The sequence below is a fragment of the Apis laboriosa genome, unplaced genomic scaffold, assembly GCF_014066325.1.
Source record: "Apis laboriosa isolate Shangri-la unplaced genomic scaffold, ASM1406632v1 scaffold70_cov154, whole genome shotgun sequence".
Classification (NCBI taxonomy): Eukaryota; Metazoa; Arthropoda; class Insecta; order Hymenoptera; family Apidae; genus Apis; species Apis laboriosa.
Window position 1 is genome coordinate 350,014 of NW_025224195.1, and position 14,678 is coordinate 364,691.

The following is a 14,678-nucleotide window of genomic DNA, read 5'->3' on the forward strand; positions in this document are numbered from 1 at the left end:
ATCCAAATCCTTTACATTATTTATAATTTGCTGAAATATATTATTATATCTTAAAAAGTAAATACTGATAAATGATTAGCGTTCCATATATGATGGATTTTAAACCATTATAATTTAACTTGTAATTTATATTTTTAAAAAGACATATCCTTAATATAATTTTTTATTAGAACATTTTAAAATAGTAATTATGCTTATACAATAACAAGTATAACAATAACATAACAATTCGTTTATAAATTAATAATTGATGTCATTTTCGTTATTTCTTATCTTTTTGAAAAATTTTTGAGCAAAGAATAAAAAAAATTCTGAATTTGTTATTAGATATTTTATAGATTCATTGTTTGCTCTTCTTAAAACTCTCTGTGCAATGTATTTGCTCTTTTTATGTATTATATTTATACTTATCCACAACATTAATAAGAAGAAAGTGCATAGACATCTGAAAACATCGATTAAATGCATTTGATGGGGTTAAAGAGAAGAGAAAGACAAAGTAATGAAAGTTTTAAAATATTAAATGGTCTTGTTGTTAAGAAGAAAAAATTAACTGAGCGCTACAGGAGTATGCATGGCACAGTGTTGACAAGTATTTTCTACTGACTGCAACGAATTTAAAAAATGCAAATCTTATGTAAAAAATTAATTTAACCTATTTTTATATATAAAAATATGTCTATATGAGTAAATAAATAAATAAATAAATATATATATCATTATAAGACCTATCGTGTGTGAGTTCACGGAAATAAATGAAAATTGTAAAAATGCTAATATCGAAATAGTTATGGTTTTAGTTGTAACTAAAAGATATAGGAATCATTCGTTGTTATTTAATTTGGACTATGTTCCTTTTTTTGTAGATATAATTGATAGGCAATTTTATCTTTGCTCACTCTTTTTCCCCTGCATTTACGAAAAGAAAAAAAAAATATAATAAAAATTATGAAATATTAATTCATGCGTTTCTTTTTACTCTCATTACACTTTACCATTTTTTACAATCAAACTAGAAAATTATGGAAAAATAGTGAATGTAATTATATACAACAGGTATTTATATAATGCGTAGAATAAAAAGAAAACGCGTAAAAGAGAGAAAAAAGTTTTCAGAAAATTCTTTTAATATTGTCATACTGTGCCATACATATTCACTTCGGTGTACGATGGTTCAGTAAAATATTCGTATTTAGATTAATTAATATAATTAGTAAATATTCCAACTTTAATTTTTATATTTTCATCATTTGCGCGCTGATTATAGAGCAAATGAAATTATTTAGTATATATATCATTTATATATACTAAATTTTTATAACATTCCTATGACGTAAATAGTAAATTTTAAAAAGAAAAAATAATAAAATAATAATCCAAGAAAAAAGTAAATTTAAATCAATTATTTAAATAATGTTCTCTTTGTTTCTTTGATTAATTTCAATTAATTTTATGTACAATTTTTTACGAAATTTTACATGTTTATTTTTGTTATTGTCACAATCAACGTGTATATAAATAATATTAATCAAGAGTGTAAAATCATAATCGAATTGAAGCAAAAACAATGCTTGAAGAGACTGAATTAAAAAACACTCGGTTCATAAAAAATCGTAAAATTCAAGTGCAACTTAAATAAACGATGCAATAATAGCGCCACATTTCAAACGTGAGAGTATATACATTTAATGGATCCAAATACTCAATGGAATATACATGAAATGACAGAATACCAGATGAGAATAATACATTAGAAATTTATCTCATTATTAGTTCTTTCAGACTTGCAAAAATATTTGAAGCTCAGTATATAAGCTCAAAAATAAATGAAATAAATGATATCTGTATAGAAAAAAATAACGTCATAGCGAAGTAAGTGCTCTTAACAATGCATTTGATAATTCATAATGATTAAGTTTGATCGTCTGTATATTATTAATTTGGTTATTCCGTTGTTAAAACGCTTCAAACGAAAAGAATTTCATTTCTATTGCCTCCTATATTTTTTCCTTATTACCTTATTGTATCGTTACAGATTTGATTTCTCAAAACTTTTGATATCGAATTTATTTGAATGATCGAAATTACAAACACATGTATCAATCATGTGCAATTTATAAACACGCATTTTGATATCGTCGAGTATATTCAAAATCGAAGATCGCGTGATCAATTTAAGATTAATCAAAATTCCAAGATGTTTAGATCAATCTCTTGTTTACATTTTTTTATTTTTTATTTTTTTTTTAATTTTTTGTTTCTTAAAATCTTATTTTTCAATATTGCCAGTTTTTTTATCAATTTTTAAAAAAATTTTCTTCTATTATGTTTCATTCGTCTTTGAAAGAATATAATCTTATTTTCATTCCTTTATGAATCATTCTTTATTCGGTATTATCATGTTTCTCTATTTGTTTGTTTTTGTACACAAATTTAACAAAAAAAGTAATATATTTATCTTCTTAGTTAATTTCTCAAAAAATTTGTTTAAACGACGAAATAATCATGTTCAGGTCATTGAATCAATGGAAGATTGATTCGAAAAATAATTCACACTTTATCATCGATTTTCAGATATATACACGTGTACGTATATGTATATATACGTAATGTCTTATTATCTACGTCATTGTATAATATTTAATACGAAGTAAAGAAAGAACAGTATCAGATACTCAGACTTTTTTCACGAATCAAAATTTTCGACCAGTAAATTCTATTAATTATTATGTCTGTTTCAATTTTTGGCTCTCTCTCTCTCTCTTTCTTTTCTTTTTTTCCTTTTTAAAATTCTTTTTTTTTTAATTTTTTCAAAGCTTAAGAATAAAAAGAAAAAAAGCAGAAAATCCAAGTGCCAATTTTAGCGAAGCAAGAGTATAATGACTATACATATATACATATATATTATAAAAATATATATATATACAATATATTTAGCGTAATTCCATGTGCATTATTTCTTATGATATTAATACGTGTGAACATTGACAAGAGAGGAAAATTTTCAGAAATATTTTTCTTTTGATGTCTAAAGAAGGAACTTATTAGAAACATGTATTAACGAGTTTTGAAAAAAAGCATCATTTGCAAAGAAACTGTCTCCCTTTCCTTACTCCTCATTTCCTCCTTGTTCATGGAGAAAACGTATCATTATCGAAATGACATATACTTAGATAAATTTTTAAAAAGAGAACTTTCGTATCTTAGTTGAGGAAGTTGTGTAAAACGAAAAAAAAGTGAGATGATGTGCCGCGCTTTAGATAAAATTAAAATTTAAGTTGTTAGATTTTTCATTGGTGTTTTATTGGTGTCGATTTTTTTATATTTTTTTTCACGGTCCCCTTTCTCTTTCTAAATGTCGGATCGTTAATCATCTAATAATCGTAAAGTGTCGCTGAGTCCTATCAATTTGTCGACGCTTTGGACATTCTTTGAAACGAGATTTCTTCGATCATTCTTTTCGCAAAGTCTTTCGCTTCAAACTTGTTGTTAGTGTTTCTATTGATAGAAAATTCCTCGTTATAACGCTTGAGCAAAATTGAAAAACTTTTCAATCTGTGAATGTTTTTAAAATTTTTCACTTTTATTAAAAATAAATTAAATTTATTTTCTAAATTTATGTGTCAAATGCTTAATTAAGATGTATTATAAAATAAATATAATAAAAATCTCTTATTAAAAATGAAATTATAACAAAAATATTTGCACAATTTCTCTAAAATTTAAAAAAAAATAAAATATTTAAAAGGACAAAGATTAAAAAGCTTAAACATTCATGTGCTAAAAATATATTCTCAATAATTGAAGATTACTACTTTTTCAGATTTTTTCTAATTATTTATTGTCATCATACTTTTTTCCCGATAATTCTAATAATTTCGATAATCAAATCTCCAATTAATCAAATCTTCAAATTATTACAAGAATAGCAATAGATTATTTTAGTTTTTTCGTCTATCCCTGTCTCCACTGCCTCTTTCGGCCGTCCTGACATAACAGAAAAATTTCTCGTTATATAATGTTGCATGAATATAATGTTCCATCATGTGGCTAAGCGAGGAGAACGATTTAAGAAAAAAAATCAAAATAATTTATAGGATACAATCTTTATAAACATGAGAAACGAATTAAAAAAAATTCTCTTATATAGGTTATATAATATACAAAATTTTATCTTGTGATTTGTTAATCATATTTTTCGACGTGTGTTCTAAAAATATTTTAAGTCATTGAATAGAATATTAAATGTAATAGATTTTTATCAAAGACCATTGAAAATTTAAATCAATATTTAATTCGAATTTTTTATTTCGATACTTCAATTGAAGGTAAATTTGCTTTCTTTTATTTATTTATTTTTAGAAAAAGATTGAGTTTTTTTTAACGAATTTTGATACAAATGAATTAAAATATTCATCAACAGAATTGTTTATTACAATATTTTAATATTTTAAATTTAAATTCATAATTAAAATGACTAACGTTGGCTATATTTTTAAATCATATGCTAAAAATAATCATGCAATATATTAGATAAAATTTAAAACACTACTCAATGAAATAAAGATAAATATTTTTGTTAGATGATATGTTATAACATAAAATAATAGAGCTTTTGCAATATTTCTAATTATTAGAAAATAAAAATTTATAATTTGGTTACAATCGTAGATATATTTGTTTATCTTTTAACATTTTTTAAAATTTTATTTTATGTATTTTGTTTTATTTTCAAGTATCTGATTTAATCTTAAATAATAATCAATTAATTAATATGATTTAATATCAACAAATTATTAAAAATTGCTTATTATTAAAAATTGCAATTATAAGAAGAAAATATCTAATATTACTGGTTATCTGATTATACAAAATCCGGTTTTTAATTACACTATTCATCATTTTATGATCATTATAACATATGTACAAAAAGATCTCGTGTCTTGACAAAACAGTTCTGGTATATCAATCTTATAGCAAACTTTCCAATTTCATTTATGATTTCCATAAAATACCCAAGCAAAGAAAATTACGCTTTCGAATAAAGGAAGTTTCATTTCCATTTGTTTTTAACAAATCAATCAATTAAGTTGAAAAATATGCGATACGTAAAATCATATCAATCCAAATGAAGTGCATTAAGTAGTTAATTAAACGATGTATAGATCGCGTGACTAGTTCGGTACTGCATTTCGTACATGCGCAAATCATAATTGCCAACAAAAACTAATTTCCAATCATATTCTTTCTTTTTCGCGTGACACATAATGTGTGAATATACTAATATTTCCATTTCATTGCAATATGATATTGGAATTTCTCGTCGAAATGTGATTTCGAATGCTTTCAGAGATATTACTAACAACGAAGAAATTTTCCAAAGTTTCTTATGAGAGACGAATATTTCGAATTAGATTCATTTATTGTTGCAACATAAATCGTTTGTCGTATGTGATAAGATATAAAGGAAACGGAAGAGAAAGGATAATCGTGACAAGTTATTGGACAACAAAACGGGCATAATTTAGACCTGGAAATATTGTTATAGTCATTTTCTTCCTTGCTTATTATAGTAGATCTTTACTGACGAATGAGTTACCTGACGAGCGGTATAACATGTTTGTTTATCGCATAGTACTATATTTTTTGACTGTGATGTTAGAATCTTTGTAACAACATAGATTGCATAAAGATTTCGTTCGATAGAGATTCAATGAAGAAATCTCATCAATTGGAAACCTATATTTGCAATATGATAGAATGGGATCCCGTGATCACTTTTTTTCCTTTCGTTGATTCCATGTTGTCTAACACGATTAATCGAAATATTAACTTCTTCGATACAATGACATAAAATGCGCGAATTGTTCATTCGTCATTGTTTTTATGTTAGCGATACGATACTACGCTTTTACGATTCGCATAATAAATATATACATTTCACAATCGCAAAAAATGTTTATAATTTGAATATTATCAACAAGGAAAGATCTTTCAAATCTTTCCACGTACATCGAAATTAATCGTAAACATCGCTATTGTATCAAAACATTTAAGTTTTAATTAATTATAATGATGTGTCCGACGAGCTAACGTTTTGATATATATAAATTGATTTTTGCAAATATACAATACGAAGGGTACATAACCTATTATAAAATTTGGGTTAACATGTATGTATGCATGTATCTGTAGCAAAAAAAATAATGTTTAAACATTCGAGAGGTTAAGACATGAAGAAGTCGTAATTTTTTGTATATACATAACATTCATTAATCTTGATGATCTAAGCATGTGACATCATTTTGTACAGGAATAGCCTTAGAAATATACATAGATATTGGGTAATTTTAAACTTTGCTCGAACACATCGTAATGTTTCCGAATTGACTGAAACAAAATAAATTGGACAAATATTTTATTTATTTTTTATTACCAATAGTACGTATTATTAATAATGTAGATATCGATTAATTACATGATCTTAGAATTAAATAATACTTGACTTTTTACGTTCAACCATCCTCTTTGTCCGTCACATCGAAGTTATTGAGAAACTTGTTCAATTATAAAATCCTATTATCCATGGAGGTGCTCGAGCAAGGGACAAAATCGAATTAAATGTAAGAAAGGAAACTTCGTGATACGCGAAAAAGAGAGAAGTATATAAAATATACTCATTAAAAATCATCATGAATGTTACTTTGGACGGTGAAGAAAATTAGAATAAAGGAGAACGAAGAAACATGATTTCTATTACCCATATCAAACTAAGAGTTAGTTTGTAAAGAAAAAAATATAACAAAAAAAAAAAAAAAAAAAATAGAAAATATAAAAAAAATAGAAAATATAAAAAAAATAGTAATAATAAAGAAATAGGAACTAATCTCGTACTCACTATGAATGATGTATCGAAATTGTTTTCATTGGTTTTAATGATAAAAAACGATGATGGATGCCTTTTGTCTATGGAATGATTACGAGGTTGGTATTTCAATGCGATTATCAAGAAATACAAAAATTATTGCATACTATCAGAGAAAGTTATATTCTCTAAGTGCTTCTTATATTACTTCACATAATCGAATGACTCAATTGATTTATAAAACATGATGACTTAAAATGTATAGAAGGCAGCTTGGGAGTTTTCATTATCCTCTTAGCTATTATCATCTTTACCGATCAAGGCCAATATTGTCTTTTAATGATTTTGAAAATTTCATTTTCTTTCCATTATTTTCGAAAAATGAAAGGAACAGGGGAAATGGAACGACAACGATATAGAAAAGAAAACGAAACTTGTTGTTTTCTCTTTTCCCTTCTTTTTTTCTCTTTTCTTTATATTTAAAGAAATTTGATGAATAAGTGAACGATAAGCAAAAATAAATAAAGAATCACACATATATGCGCAAATACAAATATACAACGTAAAATGATTAAATGATCCCATAGAATGGATCATTCCGTCGATAGATATATGTATAATATGTAACTCTTATTGACGACACTGCATTGCTTCCCCTGACAAAGGCTCATGTATTCATTATATAGTTATATTTGCAATCATTACCTATATATATATATATATATATATATAATATATACACACATACATATATATATATATATATACACACAAAGGCAAAAACTGGATAAAAAAAAGAAAAAAATATTTAAATATTGTTGGCAAGTGCGATAAATGACTGCGTGGAACATTATCGACAGGAGGAAAACGATTTAACTTGATAATAAATGATTATAAATGGAAGAAGAAGAAATATGTATATTTCTCTCCGATATCGGAACAACTATGATATATGTGGGGGAAAGAAACAGATTTATTATTCTCTATCTTTCTTTCTCTGTTGATTATATTCTATTTTACTTTCTTTTTCTTTCCCCCTCATTTTTTCTTCCGTTAATTATTATTACAATTATTATTATTATTGCTATTATGATAATTATTATTATTCTTTATTATTATTATTATTATTATTATTATTATTATTATTAATGTTAATTAATGTTATTACATATGTTAATCATTCGATTATGTTATCCTCGAGTGTTAGACTGGGACGTGCAATGTTGCGACGGTTCAAGATCAATATTTATCTCCAAGTATAATTAAATTGTTAAAAAAAATTGTATTTTTTGTAAGCGGGGAACATTTTTTGTCTAAATGTTGAATACACGAGAAATGTTATAAATTATCAATTTTAAATTGGCATATTTTTATCAATGTTAGTAGCTAATCCTAAATTTATATAGAAGATTTATAATTAAAAGTATTAACAATTAATACGAAAAATTCATTCGCATATTTAAAAAACATAATAAGTATTAATTATCTGAATTTGATTTGGCCAATTGTTTGTGTTGTGTAAACACAAAAAAAATATGTAAATCAAATAATTGTTCATGAAGTCATATCATATGCAGTATTTTAATCAAACTATAGTAAAAATCTAGATAACGTGTGCCTGTTGCCTTATAAAGAGCATATATAAATTATTTTAGCAACACAATGTCCCATAATAGTCGCGAGTGTTCTAAAATATTTCACAAAGTTATTAGGGGATCGTTCACTAAAACATAAATTTATCACTTAATATAGTATATATTTTAAATATTCCAATTTTATTCAATAAAATCATTATTTTAGTGAAATTTTTCTTTCCTAATGATTTCTATAATATATACGTATATAATCCCCTAATTACTTCAATTAATATTCACTTTCACTAAGTATAGTAAAGAAATTTTCGTTTAAAATAATAAAAAAAAAATTGTAGATCTAAGATTTAATTGTGATGTTAAGGTTATGTTTTCAGCTACTACTGAAATATTTTCACGAAACGAATTAATGTTATATCTAATGCCTAATTAATACCTAAAAAGATATATGTTGCAACACAACTGAGTCCATGGATATTCCCCGTAAATATAATCGTTATACGTAGATTTCTTCGTGTTCCAAAATCAAAACGTGCCTGGTATAATCGTTGACGAATTACTATTATATAGTTAGAATAGCAACAAAGTATACCGGTGGAAAAAGAACGAGAAGTAGGGGAAAAAAGAGAGAGAAAAAGACAATTTCTTTTCTACAGTGGACTCTTCAGTTTGTGGTTATCGGCGAGAGGCACACAGAACTGAACGCTATTGCGCGAAACAATTTCCTCCGTTTCTTACTACGATTCTGTTTCACGCATAGTTCCGGCCGTTTCCCCGCGTGCTTTTATTTTATTCGAGAATAAAAGAAAAAAGAAGAAAATATAAGAACCGTGCGTGTTAAATATATACGTGTGAAAATTGTACGAAGAAAAAAAATTATAAAAATGCTACTCGGAACATGAAAAAAAAAAAGAAACAAGAAGAGGTTAGAATGGAAACTTGTGAACGTAATGAAAATATAATTAATATGTAAAAAGAATGATGATGTTCTCTTTGTCGAATGAAGAAAAAAAGAATATGAGTAAGTCGATGGCTTTTACAATAAGATCAAGCTACGATATAGATATGTAATAATTAAATACATATTGTGTTTTTTCTTGTATGACGACTACTGCTTGACAATTCATACGACGACGATTATGGTGACGATTACACAAGAATGTAAACGGAGTATGTATAAAATGTATTTTAAGTCTGGATAAAAAAAATCAATTTACACTTACAATTTACAGTAACGAGTAACAATAACTGATGTGGGTTGTGCATAAGAAAAGAAAACAAAAACAAAAAGAAAAAAAAATGAAAAGCGTATATATACAGTAAACATGGCGATTCGTGATAATGGAGAATCGGATCGACTCAATGATCAAATTGCGCACGTGCTGCGTGTAGAAAACAAGTTTTCGTCCCAGTGCGGATTCACTTCTTTCCTGACTGTTCTTTTTTATTTTGTTTTGTCATTCTGCTTATATAATTAAATTATGTGATTCTCACTTCAGTTAATCGTATTCCATTGTTTCTGATAAACTTGCATAACATTGTTTTAAAATTTATTCATTTTTTATTGAATTTTTTGTTAAAATTCAGTAAAAATAAAATTAAACATAATAGAAAAAATAGAAGATAATAAAAAAAAATGTTTATATTGAATTGTAATTTTTTTTTCTTTATACACATATATTTGCGATTTGATATGTTAATATGTTAATAATATATTATAATGTTAATTTTTATTTATTAAAAGACAAATGAAATAAAAAATAAAAAGGCACGTAAGGAAAAATAGAAAAGGATCGCATAGGTGAATAAGCGTTAGAAAATAAAACAGGAGTGCCAAAATCATCCGTGACTTCCGTCCCACTTGGGCAATAATAAGTACAGCAACTTGACGAGAATACAAATGTTTGCCATTTGTCCTCCAATAATTGTAAGGATTTTTAATCTGTCCGTTATATCGATCTTTTTTTTGTATTGTACTCGAAAAATGATCAGTATATCCGTTATTTTCACCAAGATTTTTTGGTCGAAGATATCGTGATCATATATTAATAGTAAAAACGAAAACCAATAAATGTCATTGAAAAATAGAAAGAAAAAAGAAAAATCTATTTGAAACACAATTTTACAGCAAAGATCGTTACTTTCGAGCAATTGATACAAATAATCGATCTGAATAAAATAATATTGACACTCGCTATTAGTGCCTGTCGTTTCGTCGATAATCAGGACAGAGAGTGTTTTGTCGAGAAACCTCTAATTCCATTCGTCGAACTGACTAAAATGAGGTTGTATCCGATTCTCCATTTATATATTATGGATGCTGTTTATTAAAAGTAATAGATTGGCCGTAATCAATTTTGACGGCTAATTAAAAAAAAATATTTATTCAGACGACTTGCCAGTTTCGTTGCACAGTATACACGATGTAGGTTTGAGCGAAATAAAAAAACATAAAAAAATAAATAAATCAATCAATAATAATGGAAAGAAATTTAGAGATTATGAATTAAATGAATGAGTTGCATAGTTATTTGAGAAGTTTCACGAAATATCGATGTATATATTTTAAGTTTGTATTATAATGCCCCCACTTAATTTGTATGAAATGGAGAATTTCAAATATTAAAATGATAAAAAAAATCTTTGTTCTTTTTTCTATTTTCCTATTTTTATTTTTTGTCGTTAAATATTATATCCCTATTTTATATGTATTTAAATACACACATAAATTGAATCAATTCAATTCTTATATTCCTACATATGTCATTAATATATAATAATTGATGATATAAAAATATATGAAATACAATCTGTTTTATCTGATATTATTTTGATTTATATCATTATTATTCTATATTCTATATCATTATTATTATATCTATGATGAAAAATGTTTCATATAAAAAAAAGGTTATAATATAAAAAGAGGTTATAACTATTTTTTTTATTAAAAATACAAAATTTCTTAATACATATCTTATGTACACATGTATTTCAATATATATTCAAAACAACTTTAAATATACACATATTATTATTATATTACATTATATACATATCTAATTCAATAAAAAACTTTCATCGAAATATAGGAACTTTTTTATTTGATAATTTTCGATCATTTTTTTCAAATCGAATAGAAAAAAATCTGTTTATTTTATGAAATTCGTTTGTCCATTTTTATATGGATAATTTTTTAACAATATTTAATGGAAAAATACTGTGTATTAAAAGTATCAACGTATTTTTATTTTACTTAACTTTTTTAACATAATACAGTTGACAACGAGTGGAGGACTATGCGCAGTGCAGTATCACATGTCAATGTTCACCGCGCATGTACTTACCGGTGAAAACGACATGGCAGGTGTTTCGATTGCTTCTTATTGTTGATTATTTTTAATAGATAAGAGATTAACTACGATTACTCTGAAGGACAATGATAACACATATGTTAGATAATAATTTATAAAATTATTTATTTTAATTTATTTTAATTAATTGCCAAAGTTATATAAACATGTCGAACACACGCGAAGCAGAGGTAAGCGTTTATAACTGTTTCGTATCTATATTTTAGTACTTATAATTTTTACTTTTAAACATATAATTATAATTATTAATTAATAATTAAAACATAAACACGAACATAATTTACATAACATCTTTTTATGTAAATTAATATTGAAATTAATCTATATTACGTTATGAAAGAGTTTAAAGTTAATATTGCGGTACTTATTACATTATCACAATTTCATTGAAGGTACAAAATCTCAAGGAACGTGGAAACGCGTGTGTAAAAGAACAAAAATACGAAGAAGCTATGTTTCATTATACTCATGCCATTAAACTAGATCCACAAAATTATTCCTTGTATAGTAATCGATCATTTGCATTTTTAAAATTACAACAATATCATTTTGCAATGGAAGATGCATTAATGACAATTCAATTAAAACCTGATTGGACCAAGGTATATTTATAATATTCTTATGTTTATTAATAAAAAATAAATTTTGCAAAATATATTTATATATATTGAATAAAATCATAGCATATTTAATCTTTTTATAGGGTTATTTTAGAAAAGCTGAAATAGAATCACAAACATTTCGCTTCAGTGAAGCACTTCAATCTTACAATAAAGCTTTAGCCCTTCAACCAAATGAACCAACAATTTTAGAAGCAATGAATAGAGTATCCCGATTATTAATTAAAGACAAACGAGGTATTGGTATCAATAATATTAAAATAATTATACTAAAAATATTTTATATATTTTAATATAATAAATAAGTAAAATTATATAGTAAAATTATTTTTTAGCTGATCAACAAATACCTTGGCTTGGAGCTGGTGTTGGTATCATACTTGGTGTAATAGTTGTAATTGCAGATTATGTTTTTACAAATAAACCTACATTAACGGTATTTAAATTGATTTAATAGTTTTAGAAGTCAGTTTTAAAATAAATGTTTATAATAATTATTTTATAATGATTTTTTTTCATTAGATGCAACATCCTCTTTTGATGGCCTTATTGACAATGTCTATAGCAATGTTGGGTTTTGGTATTGCAAAAGGATTCCGTTATTTCATAAAATGTCAGAGAAAATCACTTTTGGAACCTCCAGTGGATCTTTTTGGTGATAACAAAGAAGAATTTGATGATATTGAAACTGAAATGAATAATGAAAAAGAAAAACATCCCAAATATAGTAAAGCACAAGCAAGACAAAGATTCAAAAAAGGAAAATCGTAGTGTGCTTTGATATTAATGATATACATGCATTTTTATGTAAATTTTAACATCATACACTTTTTAGCATCTCAGGAAAGCACTGATTACTTATAATCAATGTTATTAGATAACATAAACAACAGAAAATTATATTGGTACTATTTATATTTTATACTTCTGTTATTGTTAAATAATGTTAAAGTACTGAAAACATGTGCCAGAATTTCTGTATTTCTTTATATTTTGTGTTTAAAAATTTTTATATCAAATATTTCCTACTTAATAATTGAATCCATTTACTAAAAAAATACTTTAATCATTTTGAAATATATAGAAATAAGCAATGATAATATAATTATTGGTAAGTTATGTAGTACAAATATTTCTAAATTCCAAATTATAAAAAAAATTTTATTTGTTATATATAAATTATATGAATATTTAAAAAATATGAATGTTTCAATTTTTAAAAAGTAGCAAAAAATTATTTATGTCATTTACAATTTGATATAGTTATATTGTAAGATTAAATAATTTAAATATTACCTTTATATGACTCGTACAACGAATATCTTATCTTTGACATCAAAAGAGCGCGATTACACTCAATTTTTTGCACTATTCATCACTAATAAACATAAAAGAATTTTAAGTAAATATAACCAATTGCAGAAGAACTGTTTAATTTCTTATCCAATAATAACTAACGACAAAATTTTTTAATATGTATATATATATATATATTATATATATATATACATAATAAATTATTTTATTTAAATTTTAAATTTTATATATCATATATTATACTTGTATTGCAAATTTAATATATATAATTAATATATTCTTCCGAATTTTGAATTTCTATATAGAATTATATGTTAATATTATTTTGTATTTATATCCATTTAAAGATTTAATATTTTTATTAATATTATAATTTTTTATAAATGTGCATAAATAATAAAAAAAAGTTGCATTATTGTTTAAAAAAGATTGAATTAAATCATTGAAATTGAACATTTTCCACAAGCTAAACTCTTATTTCATAATTACATTATAATTTTCTATAAATTGATTACTTTTTTTGTTCATTATTTTAAAATTAATAATTCAAAATATTTATTCATTATTATTAACATTGTAATACAATCATAAGAGAATACATTATAATTAAAAATTATACATATTAATTGCAATACAGACTGATAAATATTATTATAAATATTATAGGTTTTTCTATTTATAACCCAATGCGATGAATTATATTAATTTTGATATAATGAATTAATATTTTAAAGAATGCATAATTAAATCCTTTCTAAATTAATTGTTAATAATATTTTATAATAATAATATTAATATCATATTATTGTTTATTAATGTAAATTTTACATATGAATACATTTTTGTGTAAATTCTTAAATTAACATTCCAAAAATAAAAAAAATTTTATACATATATACACAATAAATAT

The 14,678-nt window shown here is 24.5% G+C and overlaps 1 protein-coding gene and 1 long non-coding RNA gene across 2 annotated transcripts; both read left to right on the forward strand.

Moving 5' to 3' along the window:
* Nucleotides 1-8,010: 8,010 nt before the first annotated feature.
* Nucleotides 8,011-10,074, forward strand: LOC122719193. Its single transcript, XR_006347532.1, has 2 exons — nucleotides 8,011-9,478; nucleotides 9,616-10,074. It is a non-coding gene; the product is annotated as an uncharacterized LOC122719193 (long non-coding RNA).
* A 1,703-nt stretch (nucleotides 10,075-11,777) lies between these two features.
* LOC122719171 (small glutamine-rich tetratricopeptide repeat-containing protein beta-like) lies at nucleotides 11,778-13,502 on the forward strand. The gene is made up of 5 exons (XM_043944772.1): nucleotides 11,778-12,001; nucleotides 12,224-12,433; nucleotides 12,535-12,688; nucleotides 12,787-12,887; nucleotides 12,974-13,502. Exons 1-5 carry the CDS (start codon nucleotides 11,978-11,980, stop codon nucleotides 13,220-13,222), a joined length of 738 nt encoding a protein of 245 aa, XP_043800707.1. The 5' UTR covers nucleotides 11,778-11,977; the 3' UTR covers nucleotides 13,223-13,502.
* The last annotated feature ends 1,176 nt before the right edge of the window (nucleotides 13,503-14,678 follow it).

What these genes read in the sequence shown, in the direction of transcription:
- LOC122719171 (XM_043944772.1), top strand. Translation starts at nt 11,978, where the DNA reads ATGTCGAACACACGCGAAGCAGAG. An exon ending in TAAAACCTGATTGGACCAAG is followed by an intron (nt 12,434 to 12,534) that starts GTATATTTATAA and finishes ATCTTTTTATAG; the next exon opens with GGTTATTTTAGAAAAGCTGA. An exon ending in CAAATAAACCTACATTAACG is followed by an intron (nt 12,888 to 12,973) that starts GTATTTAAATTG and finishes TTTTTTCATTAG; the next exon opens with ATGCAACATCCTCTTTTGAT.